General features: G+C 42.2%; 1 protein-coding gene across 1 annotated transcript in view; it reads left to right on the top strand.

Annotated features, from left to right (window-relative positions):
• Positions 1-3029: 3029 nt before the first annotated feature.
• Positions 3030-26562, top strand: part of igsf11 (immunoglobulin superfamily member 11) — a 242573-nt gene continuing 219040 nt past the window's right edge. Inside the window, exon 1 of the mRNA XM_079558355.1 lies at positions 3030-3592. Within this exon, the coding sequence (XP_079414481.1) occupies positions 3532-3592 (61 nt within the window). The 5' untranslated portion in view covers positions 3030-3531. The remainder of the gene's footprint in view (positions 3593-26562) is intronic.

Here is a 26562-nt window from a genome sequence, read left to right as displayed (position 1 = left end):
TAAAGGACAGTAGGGTGTTATGTAAAAGTATTAAGTTACGGCATGTTATAAATCTGAATTCAACTGAGAAATAAAACCATATAGCTTACAACCAACACTTATCTTACTTACCTGTGCCTGTTCTGAAGCTCATAAATCAAAGTGGAGAGCGTCCTGGGCTCTTCTCTGGGTCTGTTCTCTGAGTGTTTCTCCTTGGTGCTATGGGAGAGGAGTGGAGAGTGAAGTACTAACAAAAAAAAAACAGTTTGTGTCCAATACTTGATCTGGCTGCAGAGCATTTGTCTATTTTGATCCAACTTTGCAGAATAGATAGTGCTGGATCCAGACTATGTGTTTGTTGTGGCCCACCAAAGGTAAAAAGAAGTTTGCACATCTCTGGTTTATGAATTTATTTGCAAAAAAATGGATGGTAAAGATCACCCCCCCTGGCAGATGAAGAACCTTAAATGTATAGAAACCGTGACCATAGTTCGTGTTCACTGCAGGATGTTACTTGTCTTGTTTTTTTTAGCTACGTATATCCGGTTTAGAGCATTGACAGGATTAGCTGATGGAAGGTACCCATCATGACCCAGATATCCTTTTTAATAATTCGTCCAGTCGTGGGTCTTGGCGGGACAGTCGTGGCTGACCCTGCACATCCCGGTCTTTGTGGCGGGGCGAGAGCAGGCATCTGTGAAGGAAGAAGTTCATGTCTTTCAGGTTCAACGTGCAGTCCCGGATTAGGCGTCGGATGAAGCTGGAACGAGATTTAATACGTGATAAAAATGGATGTTATGTGGCAGTTCACGGTTGACAGTTATTTCTTAATTGGACGCTGTGCCTGACACATAGCACTGCACACTTTGAGTCCAATTCTCACTTCATCTCATTTTTTTTTTTTTTTAAAAGATGCGTCAACCTTTTGCAATAGGTGTTGCGTTTGCTGAAAGTGAGGAATGAGCGTAAATGTGTCCAGTGCTCTGACCAAAAGAGTTGAGTCTTGGAAACTTTGTGCAAACCACGATCTGCGTTTCAAGGCTCTGACAAGAGAGTCGCGTTTTTTTTTTAGTAATGACTTGTCAGTTTTGTGCAGCTACAGGTGGCACCTTCCGCATATAGGAGACTTGATGAATTCACTCATTGAGCTCCAGTGACATTTACATTACAAATGATCCAAATGACTCACTGTTATTAAGGGCCTAATATAGCAGCAGCACAATTCATTCAAAGAGGCTCGTCAAACAGAGAGGATTAGGCAAATAGAAAATGGAGAGAAATCTGTCACTGTAGAGGATCTTGTTCATGACTAATCGTATTGTTTGGAGAGGAAGAGAAAGGCAAGATAAAAATTATGAATTCTTTTGTTCTCTCACGTTGAGCCCTGAAGATGATGCCGCTGGTGTCGACACAAGGGGGCGCACGTGTCTCTCCGTCCCCGTGTTCGCTCAAGGATGGCGTCACTGGTCTCTCAGCAACAGCCCGTGCTCAAATCACTGCTGCTGAGAACTGTCAAGCCGCACACACATGAAACCGGAAGTCTATTGGAAAAGAAAGGCTCCTGATGACGCTGTATTTTCATTGAAGGGAATTATTTTGTTGCCATGCACAGACTTTTTTTTTAAAACACTTTTTCTATCTTCCACAATTTAGTTACAAACCCTGGAGGATTTTAATCTTCAAAAAAAGTCTACTGAAATCTATTCAAACTATACTTTAACAGTGTTTATAGTCATTTTGGTGTCTGGATATTGACTGTTTTAAAAGCAGTGTTAAACTCTTAGGCTATTCTTTTATGTTTCCCAAATTCGAAATAATGATGACTTATGGGCTCTGTCTTTTGTGGTGCTTTATGTGTGTCTTTTGAGATAGTTATGTGCAAATGCTTTGTTGTTTAGATTAAGTAGCTGTAAGGTCTCCCTACTGTGTGTTATGTGAATTTCAGGTCGAGTAGGGAAACGATTCCTCACTAGTGTGTTCTATGAAAATCAGCCAAAGTTTGCTTACAGATTGAACAGCTGCAGGGTTTCACTGGTGTAAGTGTTCTTATAAGGCCTTTTTGGTTTGTTTCTCACAGGCTGTTGAACAGCTGTGTAGCCTCTATTCAGAGGCGGGTAGTACATTTACTCAAGTAAATATACTTGAGTAACTTTTGAAGAAATTGTAATTCTTAGAGTAGTTTTATCATATGGTATTTTTTACTTCTACTTGAGTAAAACTATAGTGAAATACCTGTATTCTCACTAGAGTAAAAATAATTGTTAGTTTATCCATTGTGAGTAAATGTTTAAGTGGCAAATGCTTGTTCTTTAGAATTGAATTTGCTATTCTGTATTTTCATTTTCTGGGAATTTTCTTTATAAATATCACACCACATAATTGTATGTTTTGTTTCACACAATTTACGGCGTCATTGAAAATAAATCTGACTTTTTCACTCAAATAGTTACTCAGTTACTCACACTGCTCTCCAAGTACTTTATTTTACAGTTACTTGAGTAATTGTTTGGGCCATTACTTTTTACTTAATTACAATTATTTCAATGCAACGTTACACCTCTATATTTGAATGTATACAAGAACAGTACCTTTTAGGCTTACAGATTAAACAACAGGTTGAACTGCTGCAAGGTTTTTCTTGTAAATCTCTCTTTTAACTAACTGGCCTGCTCCTCCATGTCCGTTCCTGACATGTCTCCATTCTCTGACAGTGGCAACCTTTTCTGGTGTTGTTTTTTTTAGAGTTTAGCGCCTCTTGGTTACCTTTCGTCAGTCTTCATCATTGTCGGTGCTCCGTTTGTCTTTGTTGAAATACTGTGGGGTCTCTTCTGTCTTTACAATCCAAACTACATCAACGCTTACTGGCACAAAAACAAAAAAACAAAAACACCCACCACACACCAAACGAGCGAAAACATTTCCCCAGTCGTCATCCAACCCCGGCTCAGGTGCGCGTCCTGTGTGCCAGCCCCCCCCTTTTATTGTGACATCACCGGCTCCGGAAGTCCCGCTCGCCTGTCACTCCCGGCCGTTTGGCGCTCGCAGCACGGCGCACGGCTGCAGCAGCAGACAAGAACACACGGGAAAGCATGGAGCGCAACAAGACGCGCAGGAGACACTCGCCAGGCAGACTGTGGGCAAGTGGCGCTTACTGACGCCTCACTTTCAGCGACAGAAGGACGGCGTCTCCGGCCCAACAGGTGGACTTTGCGCTCTCCCAGACGAGGCGAGGATTTCACAGCGAGAGTGTGATTGTACTTGAAGTGAGCAGCGACCAAAAGGAGTAGAAGGAGACGGTACAGCGCGGGACTCGGATGGATAGAGTCCTCTGGTCATCTTTTTTTTCTTCTTTTCTTCCACATTGGGGAATATCGCTGGAATGACTTGCTATGATTTGCTGTTTAATTTGATGTTCACGTGAATATTTCTGCAAGATATCACTTTTGCTGAAGTGAACTCAACTCTAGCCCTGCACACACACACACACACAAAAAAAGAGCGAGGCAAGTGGTCTCCAAGTGAGGACGCGCGAGGCACACGCAGTCGGGAACCATGGTGAAGTTTCACAACTCGGATCTATGGATAGCTTGGACGGTGCTTTTCTGCATGGGGGGTAAGTACGCCGCCCTACACACCAACTTACAAGCATCACACAGGGATATTAAACGTGTCACGTGGATAAGTAAGTCACCACTACAATACGGATCCGCACTTTGACAATAGCAGCAGATGCGACAACAAAACGCGCGCCACGGCCATTTGATCCAACCTCCTTTAATACAGTATGTTTGGATCACGTTGACAAATCCCTTTGCTTTCCCCCCCATAAATAAATTGAAACTCCCGATCGGGATTGACTCGCCCTGCTATCTTTCAGCAAAAGGTGCCCCCCTCTCTGCTCGCAAAGACCCCACATGAACGCGTTCGGAAATTGTACAGTAACGGCGCGCGTCTGGGTCCGCTTTTTTACGCAGCGTCGGTGGGAGTGTTTTGAAATAGAAACGGAGCAGACGGTAGAGGGCTGCGCTGGTAATCCGCCCGATTAACGGGGAAGGCGAGGCAGGGACAGCAGACAGTTGCAGCAGGCAGACCCCTAGAGCCGGGGAAATCGCCGTATACACGCCTGTAATGCTATCCCACCGGGTATTACGCGCGGGGGCTTTTCGTCGGATGTTGCGTGCGTTGTTTGGTTGGGAGAGATGCTTTACGTTTGCTTATCTTTATCTTTACTTTCAAGTACAGCAGTTGTGATTATGCGTCTCGTAATCCCCTATATCCCCTAAGAACAAGTAGTGTAGTGCGACTTGAGTGACTTGAGCAAGTTGGCCGTGTGTGCAGTGAAGTATAATAGGAAAGTGAGAGATTTTAGAGCTTGCTTTACTTTGCTTTGATCATGAATTTACAGTACATTGATTGGGGTTTGCTCATTTATTACACCCTATAAAGCAATACATTTAATATTACATTGCATTCCATATAATTATAAACATCAGGGAGCATCAATACAGAAGCTCTCATACCAGGTGCAGGTGCCAAGCAAAAGAAAGAGGATATTTTCAAACTATTGGCTACTGCAAGGCGATAATAAATGTATCATGTAAAACAATGATGTAAAGCAAGCAAGTATTGAACAAGTACTGGACCGTAACCACAAATGATATACATGTAACTTATACATGATTTAAATCCTCATGTCAAACTTCACAACTGCAACACAGTTCCATGCACATTACCTATTTTGCTTGAGTGTACTTTGGGATTTTTAAGATAAGATAAGATAAGATAATCCTTTATTGATCTCACAAAGGAGAAATTCACTTGTTACAGTCGGCGTTCAGTAAGATCACTCAGAGTTAATAAAGTGCGGCTGATACAGAGATTATTGCACATGTTACTTCACAGTCTTATTGTACAGTCTGACAGCAGTGGGGATGAAGGCTTTGCGGTAGCGCTCCGTCCTGCACTGAGGGTGTCTCAGTCTGCCACTGAGAGAGCTGCACAGCTCTTCTACAGTCCCGTGCAGTGGGTGGGAGGTGTTGTCCATGATGGAGGTGAGCTTGGCTAACACCCTCCTGTCACTCACCTCCTCCACAGAGTCCAGGGGGCAGCCCAAGACGGAGCTGGCACTCCTGACCAGCTTGTTCATTCTGTTCTTGTCCCGCTCTGTGCTGCCCGGGGCCCAGCACACGGCAGCGTAGTGGAGAGCAGAGGCTACCACAGAGTCATAAAAAGTTGTTATATAAAGTTGTTGCATAAAAGTTTGTTGTTGTTGCTTTTATTAGTGAAAGTCTAATTGTTTGTCCATTGGCCAAATAATGTGTTAATAATATCATTTAAGTTGTTGTGTGGTTTTTAAGCATTTGCACCTTTTAAGTTGTGTACTTCGGGGCAGCCCTTTGGACAACGACTAAATGTTAACTTCAGCTTTAACCTTACTGATCCCAGATTCCTCTGCTGTACAAAAACAGCATAGCGCAGCAGAATAAGGCTTCAATAGCCGCCAACTCCCTCCAAGCCTTAGCCGAATGAGGGACAGAAGCATTCTTTCCCCCTGTAGAGACACACACGGCCGCTGTAGTGACACATCAATTTGGACACTACCCGTGCCCTGATTGAATTAAGTCCGTGATTGTCCAGGTGCTCCGCTCCGGCTGGCTACATTTAGCTCTATAAAAGTGAGAGAAGACTGCCGAGGGAGGAGGAGAACCCAAGACACTGTCCCGGATTGGCCCGTGGCTGGTCCGATTAAGTGGCTCCAAATGAAAACAGTAAATTGCGGTCTCCTGTACAGTTAGAGTCAAAGTGAGGAGGAGTGGTGTGGTCAGGACAGTGTTATTGAAGAGAGAGAATTGGGCCCGCTGCTGAACTGTCGTATTGGATAAACTTATATGACCAAAGTGTTGTTGGACAATAGTGTAACTCTAAAAAAAAAAAAGTGTCCAGTTTCAGTGTACAGCAGTATCACTTAAGTGGGGCTTTCCATGTTTCCCCCTGTTTTCCTGTGTTTTCCTGTTAGATTAGTACAAGACATATCACTCCAGGCTCATCGTTGCTGGGATAGCCTCAAACAGCCCTCTGTCCTCGTCCGGAAAGACTGTGCAACAAATCTCCAAAACTAAATGACTTTGCATAGATCCGTTACTCGCACTGTATGTTGCCTCAAATAAACTTGCTTACACACAAACTTCTTGCTCCGGACACTTTCTCCTGTCTTCATCCGAGAGCCGCCGCTTGCTTTTCTATAAATAGCTCTGGTCTGGACAAACAGTATCGATCGCGGTCGCTTGTTTTGGCCGTGTTTTCTGACCTCCACTTTATACATGCCACGCTCATTGTCACTAGATTGACCTGATCAGTTTGTCACGTTAAAAGAGTTCTCACACACTATACAGGCTCCATTGATTCACCTTGCTGCTACTCTGAAAGGGCTATCTACCGGAAAGAAGATAGTCATGCAATATTTCATAAGAAGTGTATACTCAGTGGCCACATTATTACATGCACTTGATTCAGTCCTTCTAATTTCCCATCTTTTCAAGGGAAACAAAAAGCAAAATGAGCTATCATTTTTTGCAGACGCCGTGCTAGTTTGTCGATGGTGCCGTGATAAAGTCCACAACTGCTCAGAACAGGTCCAGTGATAGTTTGTGGGCTTTAATGCGCTATGGACACTTTTGTGGGCGGATGTATTATGCAACTAAATCCAGGAAATACAGGTCAGAGTGCCTCAGGTGTAGAAGAACAAATGATCAAATCAAACAGGATTACACAAAACTGTGTGGATGAAACACATTTCTGATGAGGGAACAACATAATAACTTGGGTCTAAATCTAAAAAAAAAGTAGATTTAGCGTATTATGTCTTGAAAGCAACTGGGTACCAAGGGTAAGTCTTGGTTTTCAGCTGGGTTGGGCTCTACATAGGCACTAGTCTTATATCGCAAAACACTAAACATAGTGTGTCCTGATCTCACACTGGTAATTTATGGTCTCACGGTGGACTTCAAAAATAATATATATATTTTCTATGGCTTTGAACACTTGTGGTATTTTTATAGCTTATATTAAAAACTTCACAGTCACCATTTGATAGCTATTGGGAGAAAAACAAACACTGTAAGTGGCTTAGACAGGTGTCATTTTGAGACAAGTTCAAGTCAGGGCTCCTCATCCTGTCCTGCTCTTGGCCATCAAGCTCTGCATAAATATTGCATCCTTCTATCCCTCTTATCAAAGTCAGAAGGCGGTGACGGAGTTCTGTGAGTTTGTGGAAGTCAAATGTGAAGCGCTCGTCTGTTCTATGCTCACAATGTTACTGCTTCGAAATGCTGTCAGCAGAAATCTCCCATCGGCGGCTGTTTGGACGGTTCGCTCGCAATGACACGGACAACACCAAAATCAATTCCGTGAATTAATTTGGGGAAGGAGGTGGCTTTGAACTTTTCAACTGATGTTTGTTTATCTGGCTGGCATAATAAGAGCTTATGCAACAGCTCAAATTAGCACACAGTCAAGTGTTTCTTTGTTGTTTTGGGTTTAACTGTTACTGTCCCTAATGTTTGTATAGAGTCAGCATTTGCTCTGATCAGTTCAGTCCAGCTTTATAGGTAATTCTACCGCATGTAAAGCGCTGCACAGAATGGGGGGCAGCAGAGGGAGTGGGAAGACTAAAAGCTTCCTGACAGACTGGTGGATAAAGCTGCTCTTCAGTCAGCTGGACCTGTCATGGATCAAGACTCTGCAGGCTGTGAAATCTGTGCATTCTCATAGCCTCATACTTTGATCGATATAGCTACTAGCAGATGAGTAAATGAATTGTCGTGAATTTTAGTGGAAGTTAGAGTTGACATATTGTTTGTATTGGCATTGCCTCATCTCGGCAGCTCAGATTTGTGTAGCCTGGATGCACATGGGTTCACTGAGGGACTGCAGTGATTGGTTGCAATAATTACAACTGGTGAAATTGGCTGTTCATGTGAAGATTGTTTTATAACTTATACAGTAATCATCCTAATGAAGTGTTAAAACATTGATTATGCTTCAGCCAGTTTAAAGTAATAGGTCTTGATCTGGGCAAGCTATTGTGAACGTACGCACAGAGCTATAATGCAAAAATGGCATTTCATTGTCTCTCTCCATCTCAGTCATTACGACAGGGGAATGTAGGAGAAAGCTTGATAGAAGGCAAATACTGAAAACAATGTTCGGTGTGTTCAGTCATGGATTTGTCACGCGAGAAAAGTGTGGCTTGGAATTATACGGATGCGACAACTGTTCTAAATGGCACAAAAAAGCAACGATTTATTGAAAAGGCACTTTAACAAGTGCCACATTGGTAAAGAATTATTTCCTCTGACAATTGAGTTTAAAGTAAAAATGGTACAGATAATCACGATTCCTTTATGCATAGCTTTTAGCACTTAAAGTGATTGTCTGTAAGTCTAAATGTTTTATACATTTTATAAAATGTGCAAAATCGACCACCCGTTCTTGCATTTTGATGTGAAGTAAAGTAATAATATATGTATTTGTTGTTGTTGTTGTACAGCCCCATCTCAATCATAGTCTAGTATCCTCCCGGTTTGACCAATGAGACGAGCTTATGAACCGGCCTGTCAGGTCCAATCAGGAGGGAGGGGGAGGAGCTTGATGGTTTACTTTTGAAAATTCTGTTCCTGTTCTCCTCGTTTTGCAAACTAATGGCTTTCTGGTTAAAGAGGGGGAGGAATTTGATTGTTTACTTTCAAATTTCACTCTCTCTCTCTCCTCACTTTGCAAACTTACGGACTATCACTTTAAGAAACCCCACCCTACTGTCCTACTTTGAGATTTCTTTCTAAATGCAATATTCTGCTTACCGTATTTATCTTTATCTCAATTAATTGCAATGTCTTCCAAAGAACAGCCATATGTTCCCGAGTTCCAGCTTAACACAATTTGAGACACTAATTTGCATACGAATGCTCCTAACATCCGGGTTGTGCATTTCATCCCATAAGCACATAGTATTTTTCTCCCTCGTTCTCCGCCTGCCGCTAAAAAGGAGCAGCTGGAACAAGAGTGTTGGCCAGATGGAACCTTCCACCTCGATTATTTTTGACACTAAAAATAACCTCTCAAAAATTAAAAGACCCTTGGGAGCGCTCTCAAAGTGCGTGTATGTCTGTGTATGAGTGACAGAGGACTTCGCATGACCATACCTCAGATGATGACGCCGTCCCGGGACCGCGTGAATGAATAAATGATGGGCAGATATTTTAGCAAGACATGGAAGAGAGAGAGGGGGGGGGGGGGGGAGTGAGATACCCAATGGTCTCTTAAGCGCGCATTAGAAGCCGTGTGGGGCCCAGAAGAGGTGCCGCTGCCTGGGCCAAACATCTGCGCTCGAAACATCATCTGAGCTGGCCCGGGATCAGCGCTTGGATGTGGCCCTTGAATCGTGAGGAAAGAGGGAGATGTGGATCAGCTGTGGTTGCTTCGGATCTGGGTTAGAGGCTCAGACACTGCCTCATGGATGTGGGTTGTCAGTGAATGAATAAACAAGGAAGTGACTTACAACATATTTAAAGTTAGCTACAGGGAGGAGGATATAGCCTCTTTATTCGTGGCGACTAACTGGGCACTGTTTATCCCACCAGAAGCAGAATTCCAAAATCGCTGGCATCTTGAGTGCACCCGTAAACAAGCTTAGCGACACAAGGAAAGTGGTAAATATCCACAAACTCATCAACAAACATGAGTCACCGTACGAGCCTTAAAGTTATAAATGCTCCTGGGATGAAGCTCGCCGTGACAGATTGGATCTTTGGGAGGGGACGGGGGGCTAACTTTTGATAAAGCAGTGTGTGTCGGTGTGTGTGTGTGTGTGAGGGCCTTGAGCTTATCCATATTTAAAGCAGATGTCGCCGTCTCGTCGCTGCTCTTGAACATCCTCCTCTCCAAATGAGCCGTTTTGCCTCGCTGGCTCTGGGGGGCTTGACAGGGTTAAGACGGGACGTTTCACCACACATGACAAACAGGCACTTTGAACTCTCACATAAAGGTTGATGCTATTTCCTATTTAATAGTGAAATATAGCAACATATTACATTCAAGCATGTCTGAGAAAAGGCTCGGCTTCACCACTCATACCTCACACATGACGACTGGTGCGGTCATTAATCTGCCTTTGCCACAAAATGTTGTCTTTTCGAGTCCTGTTGGTTGCTGTGCTTTTTGTAGTTGAATATTCCATTTTTATTGAAAGTGAAAGTCCGTGCAAACAGCAGTGAAGTTTTAAAGGAGTAGAATTTAACCTCTTACCCCCCGCATTAACTGAGCACAACAAAAATGCGTTTTATTCCACATTTTTTGCCATGTATTTGTCATGTTTTTTGCCACCTTTTTGTCATGTTTTTGCCATATTTCTTGTCACATATTCATTCCCCTTCTGTCATGTTTTCATTGCTTTATTGTTTTTGTAGTGTAATGTAACATTTTTGTGATCCTGCCACAAGAATGTGACCAAAACATGTCAAGTAAAACACAACAAAAACGTGATGAAAACACGACGAAAACGACAGTCATAACAAGGAATAAGCTTAGATGAGTGTTGTGGGTCTTAGCTTTCAAATGAGGCTGCAAGCTCCAGTCGAGCCAGAAGCCAGAAGCCAGAATTAAGCATTTAGGCATTTTGCAATGACTCTTAAAGGAACAGGCCACCGTTTTTACACACTGAGATACTTCACCCCTGTTTGGAGCCATAGGGATATGCTGGGAGAGGCCAAATGCTAACAACATCCTTGGTCTTTGTGCGTGACTGAGAGCACGCACAACGGCCAGGCAGGTACGCATCAACTCGTCTAAGCTCAGGTAAGAACATATCTCAGTATGTAAAAACGGTGGCCTGTTCCTTTAAGTTTTGGTTAACAACGATGTGGTAGTTATTTCTCTGTCATGTGTCTTTCTGGATGTCTCAGTCACAGCAGAGCATGACTGGAGGCGGGGATTTCCAAAACTCCCGGGTCCAAATCAAGATTACATAACTTTCACAAACAATAAATCTTTTTCATTTGTATGCACTCGGTTACTTTCTCCTTAAACACACAGAGGTTTAGAGATAGTCTCCTTTCACCCGCAACCCGATGAAGTAGTTAAGACATTTTTCCATATCCACAATATTAATCCAAGATATTAATTTTTGCCAGCGTCGCCTGCAGCCTTAACTCAAGCAGAAACTTCACCTCCACACTCCCGTCCACCCGTGAGTTATAACAGTCCGCATCACACATTCATCGCCGGTAGGATCTCTGCTCTCCGGCAGATCCCACCAAAACCCATTCATTGCCTCTGCCTTTGTGAGCCACAGCCACACTCCATCAATGTCTCCCCATGGGTCGTTATGTTGATCTCTGGTATTACAAAGGAGCGTCGGCGTGTTTATCATTGTAATCCTTCACGAGCCCGAATCGATGATGGAGAAAACGCTGTCTCCACTCTTCCCCCATGGCCAACAGGCACCGCAAGTCTGTCTCTCCAGCCCCCTCTACCTGGGACTTCATAACTCCCATTGCAAATAAATTACAGTAAGTCCCCCCCCCCCCCACCAACGAGGAAGAAGGTTTCCCTGGAACAAAAGTGACGTCATCGGCGGCGTCGGCCAATCGGAGCGAGGCCGCGGCTAGAAAAGTGGGCCGGCCTTCTAAAGGTTCATTAAGCTCATTTACTGTCCCCTGTGAGCGAGCGGTGTGGAGGACGCAGACGGCGAACATCTCAGGGGATTGTAGATAATGTTCCCAAAGATGAGTCGTCAAGAAAGTAATTGGTCAGGTACGAAATAGCAATTATGTACAAAAATGCGGGGGTGAAGCATTTGTGGCAGTGATTAAGTGGACAGCCGCATCTGTACAGAAATCGTGAGTCTAGGGTTTTAGATGGTGCCATTGTACGGTCTATATTTAGATTAATTGTGCTTTGTTATTTTACGGTATACATATTTGAAACTATACCATATATTGGTGGACAAAAGCACTTGTTGGGCTGGGCAAAAAGTTTAAATAGTTAACGTTTTCCTTTATATTGATCAATCTTTTTTATTTTTATTTGACTTCATATTATTATGAAAATTATACAAGCAGCAACCTCCCTCTCTATACAGTACAGCTGCGTTTTTTTTGCCTTTTTCTGTGAACTGCATTTGTGGTTTCTGTGCTCCACATTGTTTTGCTGGATGCTTTTGTACGTCTTTGCCGTGTTTTTGTGAGGCTCGGTGGATTTTTTTTACTGCATAATGGTGCTGAAGAAATCAGCTTTTTAAAAGTCAACAAACAGCTAGCGTATGAGCTAAAGACATTTGAGACCTACAAATGTCTTCTTCTCAAACACTGAAGAGGCACCAAGAGCTCTCCACACGTACAGCACAGTGGAGGCGTCATAAGAGGCGCTACAGGAAAAAAGGGACAAACAAGGAGGTATCCGGGCAAGACTCGCAGCTAAGCCACACATGCCATTATCCCTACCAAATTCTGCGTTCTGGCTAATGGATGTTCACTGGAGAATAAAACTGTAAAGCTCTTCCCAGAAGATGATGAAGGACTGTTGTAGGGGGGAGAGGAATGAGGTGGAGGAGCTGACCAGTGCAGGACACCATGCTCTGAAACAGGGACAAACCCAGGAGACGCTGCACCATTTCAGGATCAGAGGAGATTGAAGGCAGCCAGCCAGGTTTCTTCCAGGTGCTACGGTTTCCACTACCTCCAAAAACATGCTGGTCAGGTTGACCCACAGTGGTCATTGTACAGTTATACAAAAAGCACTTACTTACAAAATATGTACTAATATGGATCATTAATCCTGAGGAAAGACACAGACAAAGTATTAAAATGTTCCTCCCAACTCCAACCCACATGCCGTTACTGCTGTAAGATTGTGTAGACTAAAGAAGCACCTTGCGATCAATGACCTTGACCATAGTTTGAGATTGCACTTTGGTTTAAACGTTTAGAATTCAAGTAAGTGCACTGCCGCTTCATGTCTTGTTCACCCCTAATTTTTGTGTCTTTTGTTTAGATTGGGAGCAAATAGAAAACTTCAGGCGTGTCAAACTCATTTGAAGCTGCAGCCCGAATGATAAAAACCTTGCCTTTTAGCCAAATGGTAATGATATTAGTATAATGATACGCTTTTACAGGCTTTTTAGCAGACTACATTTTCCCACTTTTCCATAAAACAAGAGCCATAAGTCACTCAGTCGATATTGAATCATAAAGTAGGAAAGTATTACAATTGGAGCATCAACATTTGACAGATAACTTACCTAATTTACAAGGAGCACATATTTGGAAACATGTGCCAGGTTTTACGCATGAAAACTTCTTGAGAAACTGTTTTTAGCTGTTAAAGTTTACCTTGATAATCGCAGACTTTCAATACTTCGATTCGATTGCCCGTCCCCATGCTCTCCATCTCCATATTGGTTTGCATTGTGTCCAGATTGATATTGAGCCACAATTGGTTTTGTTCTTGACACTGGTCCTGGAGCGGGGTCTATATATAGGTATCCCGCTGTAGTCCCCCGGGCTCTGTGGCCATGCTGCACTAATTTGAAATTGATTGTTAATTGATCCACACAGCGGCTAAATGACCTCCCAGCTCCTGATAAGGCCGTACACCGTCACAGAGAGAAAGAGACAGCGCCTGCTTCAGCTTATAGGACTGTGGGTCGCCCTGACTCAAATCATCTAAATATACACACAGTAATTTCATTCTTCTGAAGAAATGTCATTTAGTAAATTGCTCGACACAAGGAGCTCTCTTTCTTCTCTGTAATGGCTAATTCGGCTTCCCGGCTGAGAGTAAAATGATAGATTTTAAAAGCTTTGGCCTTCAGAGGTCCTACTGATGATGCTGGTAATGCCGGGTTTTGAGAACAGCGCACATGGAAGAGAAGTTGTATGTGGATGAATACAAAGGTGGATGGAGTAAAGTTACTTCAAAGGGTACTTAAAAAATAGATCTATAAACGTTATTTAGGGTGCCTCAGCATTGATGTTTATGTTTTATAACTTGACATTATGTCTCTGTCAGAATAAAAAGTAACAATGAAATACAGGTTCTCGAGCTGGTGAAAACCTTGCCTGGGGCTCCTCCTGTTAACAGCTGTAGGAGTGACATATATATATATATATATAAAAAAATGATAAACACACTTTGAATAGATCCGATACAATATTGGATTATGGGACAATTTGGGGTTTAACAATGACACACATGTTTCCAAAGAAAATGTCATACATTGTACACAAAAACAACTTTAAACACAAACTACATCTATTTTATGTATCAAGAAGTTACTATTACTCAAGTAAGAGTACTGATACTTGTGTATTACTCAAGTAAAAAGGTACTGTTAAAGTGACTCAAGCGCATGTGTCTCTGTCTCTCATCAAAAATGACACAAATAAAAGGAAACAAACCAATATTTCTGACATTATTTCCCCCACATCCTTCTGAATCCCCTGGTTGTTACTTCTAATCACAGCAGATGTTTTGAGGCGAGGCCAGAGAAAGCAGCCAAAAAGGGGGAAGCTTGTGAACATAGTGAAAAAAGGGGACAGATTCTCGTGCATTAAATATGTGCAGGGCTTTCTCACTTATAGGTAATTCATAACCCCACTGTTGGCTAAAACCCGGCTGTTTTTTTCCCCCCATTTTTTTTTATGCCTCCTTCAACGCCTCGACTCAAAACGCATTAACTTCAACATCGCAGAGACGTAGAAAAGAGCAGAGCAAGCAAATAGGCTGGTGTAAGAGGACATGTCATATGTTACGGGGTTTATTGTGTACCATTATATCCTTGCACTGCAGTCTATAGAAAAAAGGATATAAAAGCGGTGTTTCTCAATACATATAGTCAAGGCCAGGTAACCGTGGACACGATAATACTATCAAGACCAGGGCATCTTCCATTCACAAACAGTAAAGCCCTATATATTTCTACAGCTACTCTGCAGGTTACTTGTTGCTATGTCAGAAGATCAACCAAACCTCAACAAAACATTATCGCTCCTGACTGTGATGGGGGGTCGAGCCGGGTTGGCTATAACATAGAATTGTATGACCCAGACCAAAATGCAGCAGGCCTCATTGTGAGGTAGAGATTACTCGCCTGGCACAGTCGTCCCCACTACTTTATCCACAAGATCAACACTTGATTCCAGGCACATATCTGTTTAGCCGTAGTGGTTTGCAAAAATAGTCATCTTTGTTTTAATTTGAAATAACACAGGTATTTCAGTGTAGTAATTTTATTTTCAAATATAACATCATTGCGTAATGTGACCGAAGTAATAACGGCTTACACTTGTATTGCGCTTTTCAAGCCTGAGTCACAAGTTTCTCAAAGTGTAGTCGTTATTCATTCACTCCACACTCTGTTCTCGTAAGCTTCATTTACCACGTGGCTATAATATGTTGTTTATATCCTGATCTCTTATGTCAGTGCCCCTGCTGGACACATGTGGAATTCTTTTTTATTTATTTAAGTTGCCCCCTAGTGGCTGGAATGAGTATACTTAGTAAAAGAAAAAAACTTAACTCTGCACAGAAATGGGCTAGAGACTTACTTTTTTTTTGACATACTCAGGGATTTGTTCTCTACAAGTCCGGGGCCGGTTTAATACCAAATGTGCTCCTAATGCTTAGCCGGACTCATTACTGTTTTTGGTTATCAAAATATAGGATTTGGAAGAGTAGTAACGTCATTCTTTGTTGAGCACTGCACACGGAAAGGACTTTTCTGTAAGAGCGCTAATGGAGCCACCTGTCTTGCAGCCACTGAGCTACTGTGGATATCGTTTGCCACAACAGAGTGGTGACTGCCTGCACAGTTATTACTGACTTTTTTGACCATGTTGTTATTTTTTTCTTAACATTTTCAAACTCCAAACGGCGTAAAACTGAAAGGATGTTGGATTGAAGCATCCCAGGAGATGGCGATGTTTATATTGAAGGTCACAAAACGTCTCTCTTGAGGACATTCCTGACCTAAACTTGTTAGCTTATGTGTCTTGATCAATAGTGGGTGTGTTTTCACTTTTCTCACATCGGCATTGTCTCATTGTCGGCATTGAGCTCTGAACACCTTTTACTTCTCGACACTTCAGGTCAGTTTGCTGACAATGGCAGCACTGGTTGATAATGGATTCCTGTACTTTCCTGCGTCTTTTTCTTGTCATCTCACTTCCTACGACCCTTTTGGCTTATTGGCAGCAAAACGTTTGATGGTTCTATTGTCCTGTCCCAATATTATTATTATTTTCGATCTGTCAAGAGAGCTGCATCCAGATGACCATCTATTAGACAATTATGCATTTTCAGTCATTTCTAGGTGTCTTTTCCTTCCCATTTTGTATGAGGGAAAATGGCTGCATAGTAATTCTGCACCCTTAACCCTAACCCTAACCCTAAAATGTCTTTTTTTTTTTTTTTTTAACACATTACAATAGGTTTTGCTGGTTGTTTCTTTCTGTTCTCCTGGCCCTAATACTGTATCTCCTTTCCCCTCATATCCCATCTTTAAAGGTTAACTGTAGGTTTCTTTAAACATGCATTCTAATTCCTGGGACAAAGTTTTACTGCAGTTTGCAGTTCCCTCTTCAGCCCCTCTTTAGTTCCACCCCGTAGAGGCCATGTCCTGCTTGTGTTCTCATCTAAGGTGACTCCAAAATACTCTTCAAACTTTCTCTGTTTTCCCTAATCTGTTTTCCTCTTCTCCCACTCTCCACTCCTATTGTTCTGTGTATTGGATTTTGGTGGCATCCACATCTGTCTTGCCATTGTTTGACTTTTCAATATAGTCTCGGCTTTTACACACCCTAATAGAGCCCATCCTGGTGTAAGGCTTCCCAAATAGGCTTCTCCACTGCTTCCTTGCTACACCAATATAGTTTAGGTTTACACATTGAATGTCTTGCGATAATGTTTTTAAAAATACACATCTCGGTATTGCTCATAATGTTGTCGCTCAGTTTATCTTTTATCCCGTTATCGTCCTAAAAACCCTATTTTCCAGAGAGACTGCTGGGAAGTGTTCTGTGATGTTCTGAGACTGCTCTCAACCAATGAGCTAGTCAGATGTAATGGTTACGAACAGATACACAGAAGCACATTGAGAGAGAGAGAGAGAGAGAGAGAGAGAGAGTGGAAGAGAGAAGAGAGACAGAGGGATCCCATCTGTGGCCATTGTTTCAACAGACTGCACCTCAAACACTGGGGCTGCTGGAGCAATCCACACAGGAGGGGCACAGGTGGGCGCTACATTCTGACTAAATACTGGACGCTCACTTCCTCATTTATTCGCTACGTTTAGGGCCAGTTCAGCACCCTGCCCGCACTGCCCATCTTCATGTTTAGAACAAATCGGATGAAACATTATATTGCTCATTTATTTGGTTGATGTCATTACGCCGGATTTGATTTATTGGTTTATTTGGTCGGGACAGTGCATGTTAATGAAACATACATGGGTCTCATGCATGTAAACACGCCACACCAGATTGTAGCCTGGGGGATTTCAATGACAGATCTCCACTCAGTCTCCCGTCTTGCATGTTATTCAAAAGGAAGAGACTCTGCATTTCTTTGTGACTTAAATCGAGCTACCTATCCGCCTGTCCATCTCAGTTTTCGTTCACTTTTCCTTTTTTGTCTTGACAACACACAGCAGCAAAAAGAGACAGAGGAAAAGCATTAGAGAGATCCCATCTGGACTTCAGAACAGACTACAGCTCAAAAACAGGAGGAGTGGGGCCACAGGTGGGCATTCATCTCCGGAACAAGCACAGGCAGCAAGAGAAAAATAGAAGAATATATACATACATCACTTGACTCTGAATGATCCATTTCGACAATTCACAGTTGCTTTGCGCCGAATGCACATGCCATCACACATGTGGTTTATGAACACGCATGGATGTCCAGAACATGTCACACGCGGGCGCGCAGCTGAGCGGTGAGACACTTCACAGCACATAGTTAAATAAGACAGTGTTTCAGAGTGGACTGGAGAGAAGTGTGCGTTCAGAGCAGATCTCCTCTCCATGTACCGGCGCACACGCTTTGACAGGCGCGAGGCGCAGCTCCACTGAAGATTCGATGCAAGACGGCGAAAAATGATGAATGTGTGATTTCCTGATTTATTATTCGGACACTTTAGGTGTTGCGCTGCATGTAGCTTGGGAGTAGTTTTAAATTACACTTTGTCCTCGTATCAGTGACAGAAAAACGACAGAGGGAGGGAATAATCAGGGCAAATTGACCTACTCCTTACCCTAAAAATGTCACCTTTTTGTTCCGATGCCCGAGTTCTCCACATTACATTTCAAAGTAAGTCATCTGTGTTTTGAAGTCTTGCCAGAAAGTCGTCACAGTCAAGTTTCCGAGCATGAGCAGTATTTGTTTAAGTTCTAAACCTGCTGAGATTGTAACATGATTGTAGCTCTAATGATAGAAATGAATAGGGCTGGGCACCGTTGATTTTATTTTTTATACCGGTATTGCTTTTACCTGAACAATACTTTTTTCAATACATATGCTAAATGATTATTTGTCATCTAGAACCATAAAACTAATAAAATTAATTATGTTAATTTATTCCTTTTCCTTCCATATATTTTCTTTTACATTTGTATCCTTTGTTTGAGGTGAAACAACCAAGAAACTTGCCTGGCCTGCCAAACTACCGGTATAAGACATGTAGACTGGGAGCGAGCATGATCTCAACGATTTCCCGGCGGGCGTGATTGACAGACGGCATCAACCAATCAGAGCAACGCCAGATACGTCGCAGTAACAAGACCCGGAAGTCTTTTAAAAAAAATCTTTTTTTACGAGGAACGCCGTTTCTTGCTCCAGTTTTAGGGATTTTATATTTTCCAAATGATTTAAAACAGACAAAAGAGCAGAAGAAAACAGTGCCGCCATCTTTAATGTTTTGGAAGAGTGCCGGTTGACGGTTCTTCTTTTGAACAGAAAGGAGGAGTGTCTGGCAGGCCAACCAAGAAACTTCTTTTAACTACAAAAGGGCGAGAAAAAACCACTGCCCAAGTTTTTCTTATTTTTTCCCCAAGTTTTAACAATTTTCCACATTTCCACATTTTCCCCCGTTGGTTTCCCCAAATGTATTTTTTCCCCTCAATTCCCCCCCCCCCCCCAATTTTGCCCCCAAAACTTTTTATCAACTCATGTTTCACTTTTTTTGTTTCCTTTAAATTTTGATGATTTATATTTCTTTTCGGTGGCTGTTTTCAATGCTTTTATTATTTTGATGCCAGTAGTACCTAAACCTTTTTTTTATCTACACCAAACTGGCATTGTTTAACGGTACCCAGCCCTAGAAATGAATCTTTATCATTAACTAAGAGCGGACTGACAAAGCACTAATTCGGGATACGTTTTTCTAAGCAAGGACTTGCATGCAAGAATGTTATTTGTAAACCGACATGAACAGGCGTAATTGTAAGGCATCCACTATTTTTTGGTTGTGTCTTCACTATGATACTACAGTATATGTTTGGTGCAATGACTTCCTGACATAGAACAGCTACAGTCTATATCTCCTTGGATGTTCCAGTTTCTGCGTTGGCTCTTTGGCCGTCGACTTGATTCACAGCCACAGCCCTCCCGACCTACAACACGGGACCCTATGACGGCCGTGTGTGAGCAGGCGGCGCCCTCTCCGTTGACCCTCTAATACAGGGCATGGATATCAGGGTGCGCCATTTGTCCCAGTGTCCCCCTTCAACTCTTTGTAATCCTGCACACAATTTTACACGTACTGCCCGGAGCCTTCGTTTTAAGTCTGTAATATGATTGCGATCGGCAAATCCACTTGGACAGTTTCATAGCCAAATGCTGAGCGTGACCTACCACTGTCCCGTTAAAGTCATGAGGTTTTTTTTGCGCCCACTTAACTTCTAAAAGCAGATAGCATTATTATCTGACACACTGTGAGCATGTGTCCTATTTGTCCATTATCCCGCAAAAAAGCCGTCTAAGTGGATTTGGGGTTTTGTTGGAGCTTTTAATAAGCATTTATATTCCCAAACATTGACAGTGCAGGCTTAACCCACATGATACAAATGGAAAGGAGAGGTTTTTTTGCAGTTTGGTGCAAAATGTGAGCCGTATGGGACTGTAGACTGTTGAAATGGTTTAGTATAATATCACATAAATATGATCGCAGTATCCAAGAGCATATTGGAAAACTTTGCATTTTTGTGTCTTTATCTGTATTGTGATTAATGTTAGTGCTATCATCAGGCCGTTTTCTCTCTTTATTGAGGTTCCTTTTGTCACCAATAACACAGAAGGCTAAGTTAAGTCGGTAAAATATGCTTGATCTGGTGTGTTTTTGTGTTAAGAGGTGATTTGTGGATGTGGAACAATGCCTAAGTCCCGAATGATCTGCTAAAGGAGGGTTTGCAGCAGATTACGTGTGTCATTTAGTCAGCGCAGGCTTATAGGTTATGGATAGATTGTGGATAGATCTGGCTTCACTTAATCAGCATATTGAAATGAAAAGGTCCCTCGTCGTGAGGTCAGATTCACACAGATGTGTCTTGAATTTGACCGTGAAATGAGATGATAATATACTATCAGGAGGCAAAACATAACCCATTTTGTAAATATCATAAGCAATTGGAAATGGTTAACTGCATTTCACACAAATATAATCTAAGGCTACTTAATGCTACTATATGTTTTGTTGTGAAAAGAGCTTCTTAAATAGTAAAACTCTCTAGTTCCTCCTGCACCTGAAGCAGATATTATTTTTATCTGCTAAATGAGTTTCTGTCAGGTCACTTTGTTACCAGGCAACCACAACATTCTTCTGCTCTTCCTGATCAGGGCTAAAATGACCGACACTGGCTTTAGGAAATGAAACATACAATTTGGGCAGCACTATTAAAATGCATGCACTTTTGACCCGACAGTTCAAGCTATTTTAATTAGTTTCCACCCCCCAATTTGTTTTCTTTTTTTTTTACACGTTTCTCATTGGTGTTGTTCTGCGACAGATTTCTCTCCGACCAATCACAATCAAACGCAAATCAACATAACACAGACTAACCTAGGAAATGGTTTGTCAGGCTTAGCCATAAAGTGATAAACCCAATGCACATCTCTGTACTTTACTTAATTACTGAATGGACTCTCACATGACAAAGGGCTTTCATACAGTATGTACGGGGTTGGTTGGGAAATGCACTGGTGCTTCTTAATTTCCTGTGCGATTGTTTGTGACAGGAAAAGAAGATGATGCGAGATAGCTGTGACTCTGAAACATGGTTAGAGTAGAGGTCGACCGATATGGGTTTTTCTCAGGCCGATGCCAATATTTTTGGGCCAATTTTTCCCAAATGTCTGCTCTATAATCCTGTATGTGGCCACTTCAGCAGTGGCAAATTGATTCAGTCATCGTTTCTGCCCCAGCTTTGATTAGTTGACATTAGCATTAGTATGCTGCTGTTAGCATTAGCATACTGTTGCTAGTCACTTGCGCGCAGATCAAAAATACAATTGCAGAGGTTAAAACTGACTCAGCGATTGAATTTTCCAGGTTCTAAGCTACAAAATGACATGCAGCATTGAGGTTTAGTGAAACTTTAAAGCAGTACTAAGTAACTGGCTCACCTTAATAAATCCTTTTTGTAGTCCCTCTGGGGGGTCTTTCATCTCCCCCTGGTGTCTCTGGCCAGAAAACCAGAATTGCAACTTTACCTGCACCGGGTCGGAGGCCCCAAACACACTTAATAGAATCACGAAGAAGCTAACAGGCTAATGGGGCAAAGCTAACTGCGGGCTAGTGCCACTCAAACAGTAGTTACAGCCAAGTTTGAGTGAAAAAAAATATCTCCATTGTGTAATTGGATGTACAATATCCCTCTGTCCCTTTGTCTTTTCTGTCAGCGTAGTATTTACTCTCACGGACAATTAATGAGTAAAAAACCATAACATGCTCCGACACCTGCAGTGGTGCTTATGGCCTTTAGGAGGATGAGTTACTTGCTGCTTTAACCAACTTTAGTCAAACTTGTAGCAAACCAATTTTCATCACAAAGTTTCTGTGTCCCCCCCGAGTCTTTATCTCTTTCGGTCCCAGAGGTATCGGCTTTTATCGGCACTAGATCGGTCATTGTAAAATTCCCACATATCGGCCCGATATATCGGTCGACCTCTAATTTAAAGCATGCGGAGACTGGCTGATCAGACTGTGTACTAAAGGCAAGATGTAACTGCACATTATGCTACATTATTAAATTATATTGAAAGAAAACCCCCAAACAAATACAAAATACAAATTAGCTGTAAAAATGATTAATCTACCGATGCAATTATTATTACGCTTCTATTTAATCAACTGCTTTGTCTGCTACAGATACCACCACCCAATTCATCACTGAAAAACAAACAATTTGCCATTACAGAGGTATACAAAGATGCCCCCAGCACGCACAATTTCCTGGAGAAAACTCGCTAAATTGTTCTATTTTTATCCAACTTTCCCCCCTCTCGCAGTTCGTTTTGTACCCTCTCTCACCGTTGGGCCGCTGTAACACCTGAGGACTCTGCTGATGATCTGTCCTCCGTTTGTTTAGGAAACGTAGCGATGCGGTTTCGTCCTGCTGTTTCCACCAACAGGCTTTCCCGTGGATATAATTTCTTATCCCGTACGCGCACGCACTCGTCACGCACACGCGACCACACAATGTCAAACAAACCAATTAGCCACCATCTACACAATTGGGGTAATTATGCGTAGACTATTAAGCTGTTGTCTTTCGGTGCACCATCACAACTGTAATTATAGCGAACGAAACAATGACGCGCGATTACTGTTCACCCACACAGTTCCTTCGGGTTCGGCGTCGGGCTGAACTATTTTGGGAAGCTCCAGTACAGCAAACGGATCCGGACCGAATATTATTGACTTGAAATGCCGAATGGAGGAGAGGCGGCTGCATGGAGCCCACTTACTCGCCGCGCTAACTCTTCTTAAACATAGTATATTATAATCAATGGGTGAATATCAAGCCATCCATCTTCTGTGGAGTGTAAACGCTTGACATTTTCCATTTATTAGAGCCATGAGACGAAGGCGAGGACTTTAACGATGACATCACATGATCAATGGGCCTATTGTGGTGTGCTGCAGAGTGCTTTGTTATTAACACCCAGCATTTTCCCCAAACCGGAGCGATTTCTCTGCATTTAAGGGTGATTTCCCCCTCGTTGGAACGTATATGTCTCGGGTGGCACACGCTGCTGCTGAGGTGCTGATAATCGGGGGGGGGGAAAAAAAGATGTGGCAAATGTCAAGATAGAAGAATAAAGCTGGGATTAGCCGAATCTTCATCTGTTTCAATAGAATCCATGACATCAGCTTTAGCATTTTTAACTTAACGTTTAAAGCAGACATTTGGAGCCAAGCTGAAGAAGAGACCTCTTAACCCTCGCCTTAACGGAGCACATTCTCTCCAGTTCGTCTTTACCCAAATCTACAAGAGCTGAAGTCTGGTACAAAGCATCTATTCATATGCTGATTAATGCTTCTGTACATGAACGAACGTGTCAAATGAATAAAATAAATGAGGCGTTACCCCGGCCTATACTGTAAACTCCAGTTGAGAAGCTTTTAGATTTGGGTGAAGGCAAACTGGCGACAATGCGCTCGGTTAAAGGAACAGGCCACCGTTATGTTCTTACCTGAGCTTAGACGAGTTGATGTGTACCTGTCTGGTCTGTGAGTGTGTCCGTGGAAGAGCTTGGTCGCTTCTAACTTCACCCCGTTTGGAGCTATAGGAATATACTGGGAGAAACTGGCCAAATGCTAACAACATCTTTGGTCTTTTTGCATGACTGAGGGCACGCACAAAGACCAGACAGGTACTCATCAACTCGTCTAAGCTCAGGTAAGAACATATCTCAGTATGGAAAAACGGTGGCCTGTTAAGAGGTTGCATATACACATTATGTCGAGGATACGATAGAACACGTTCCATTATTATTACCAACATCAATTCATAATGTTGTGGTGGCTGACAGCATATTATGGGCTAATGCTCCAGCTTGGTAATCCGTGACGTCTTGACCAAGAACCTGACTCAAGATCAGGTGAAGGATGCTGCCCAAAGCCTCTTTTATTTCACACTTAGAAGTTTTCTTAACGGTGTGAAATATATCTTCATCTATAAACACCTGTCTTTACTCTCACGTCTCCTCAGGCTTATAACTTTGCTGGGGGCGGGACATCTCAAGCTCATCTCCATCCTGATGTTGCTGCTTTGCTTTGACTACAGATAGCCAAACAAGAGCTTTAAATACATTACATCCTCTCTTCCAAATGCATTATTTTGATAACCCCACTGCGGAAATGACATCGTCTGTGACTAAGCTGCATTAGGAGCACTTCGGGCTGGGCAATTAATGGAAATTGAATCAAAATCGCTATCTCTGCTTGTAGGTCTGCAACGTAAAGCCTAGAATGTTCCTTATTGTTGCTCTAATGATAATTCACATGTAAGAATGTTGCATTGTGTGGAGCAGAATATAGGCCTGTAGGTGTAATGGCACCAATAAAAGACTCTGGTACCAGTCTCGGTTAAAGCTGTGATATTACAATGGTGGATGAGCGCTCCGCATATGGATTACAATACGGAGCGGTTATTGTCAACGCGAGGCAGGTCGAGAATAGCAGGGGCCTATTGAGACTGCCACCAGTATGAATGCCACTATTGTGCCACGTAACAATAAAATACTAGTTAAAATCCCCGGAAAGCCAGTGCAGTCATTCGATAAAGGATTACACCACGGCGGCGGGGGGGGGGAAGAGGGTGGAAAGAAATTACGAATGGAGTTTTAATTAATCCTTGTTTGAAATAGGACGAAGAATTTGTACAGTAAATTGGCTGTGCAGACGAGATGAGCCGCGCATGATACGGGGGGGGGCTGGGGCATCAAAGCATTGGAGAGAGAGGCATGATGGGATATTAGCCGATGCTATATAGTGTAAAGTGGACGGACTTTAAAAAGAAGAGGTGAGCTGCAAAGATTTCACACCTGGGCTTCGTGAGCGTAGAGGACGCAGCTAAACGGGACGGCTCATATAAATGATAGAGGGACCAGAGGCGCACAGGTTTAAATATAGCCCAGGACAGTGAAATCAATATTTTACACTTTTTTATCATAACACAAAAAGACCTAGTTTTGCAGTGTTGCAGACTCAGCAGCTCACCGTTTGAGGAACAGCAACATCCGGGCTCTAGATTTATCGCTATTTTAGGTTTTAGGTGATGTTTGATAAGATTTTTCACTTACTTTCTTTACTTTGTGGTGAAGTCAGATCATAAAAAGTCTTTGAACCTAAGATTGCGGGTTCTAAAATTACTTAAAAGGCGTTTTTATAACAAAGACTATCTGTTAAGTATCTTACATTAAAAAGAAAGGCGTGTGCTCTCATTTGCATTGTAAGAGTGTTGGTGTAAATGGGTGGTCCTCATCTGCACTATAATGTTGTTTAGAGAAGACATGTCACCTAGCATTTCTTTTGAAATTTGTATGACATTTTTTGTTAGAAAAAAATATTCAGGATATAGTAAAAATGCAATTTGTACTGTTATGGTACAGTTTATAGTTTTTTTTCTGGGTTTAGTTTAGGGAAATTGTGTATTGAATGATCATATTGTCCTATTTCCTTGAAATACCAACATTACCATGTTATTACACTTATAGTAACTTATAGTAACTGCACCTTATTTAATGACTACTTAACAACGAATAAGTGAAGTACGTGAAGAACTATTCATTATGATTTAGGCATTAACGGTACGTAGATATTAAGTATTAAGTCACTCTCAACTAATGGAGTGTTCATGATGAATTTTAACTTTAAATTTTAAGTTTTAAGTTTTAACTCATCATTTATTAAAGCAGTACTAAGTAACTCATGCCCCTAGAGGCCATAAGCGCCACTGCAGGTGTCGTAGCATGTTGCGTTTTTTTACTCATTAATTGTCCGTGAGAGTAAATACTACACTGACAGAAAAGACAAAGGGACAGAGGGATATTGAACATTACACCATTTTTTTCCCCCCTCAAACTTGTCTGTAAATACTGTTTAAAGTGACGCTAGCCCGCAGTTAGCTTTGCCCGTTGGCCTGTTAGCTTCTTCTTCGTGATTCCATTAGTGTGTATTCCGCCTCCGACCCGGAGGCAGGAAAGTTGCAATTGTGGTTTTCTGACCAGAGACACCAGGGGGAGATGAAAGACCCCCCAAACATCCTGTTAACACTTCCCCCGGAGGGACTACGGAAAGGATTTATTAAAGTAAACACGTAACTTAGTTCTTCTTTAAGGCTAATAAAATGCAGTTATTATAATGTGTTCCCATTACACTTTTAGGTCTAAGCTACTTTGATCCTTTTATTACGATGCTGTAAAGAAGTGTTACCAAAATGCATCTATTTCAATGCTGCGCTGGGTTCTAAAGCCTCTAAATCTCTTCGCTCAATTTCCCTCACAACATTAACACATTAATCACTTTCT

The sequence above is a fragment of the Gobius niger genome, assembly GCF_951799975.1.
Source record: "Gobius niger genome assembly, chromosome: 1".
In the NCBI taxonomy this organism is placed as follows: domain Eukaryota; kingdom Metazoa; phylum Chordata; class Actinopteri; order Gobiiformes; family Gobiidae; genus Gobius; species Gobius niger.
This window is presented reverse-complemented; position numbering and strand designations above follow the sequence as displayed.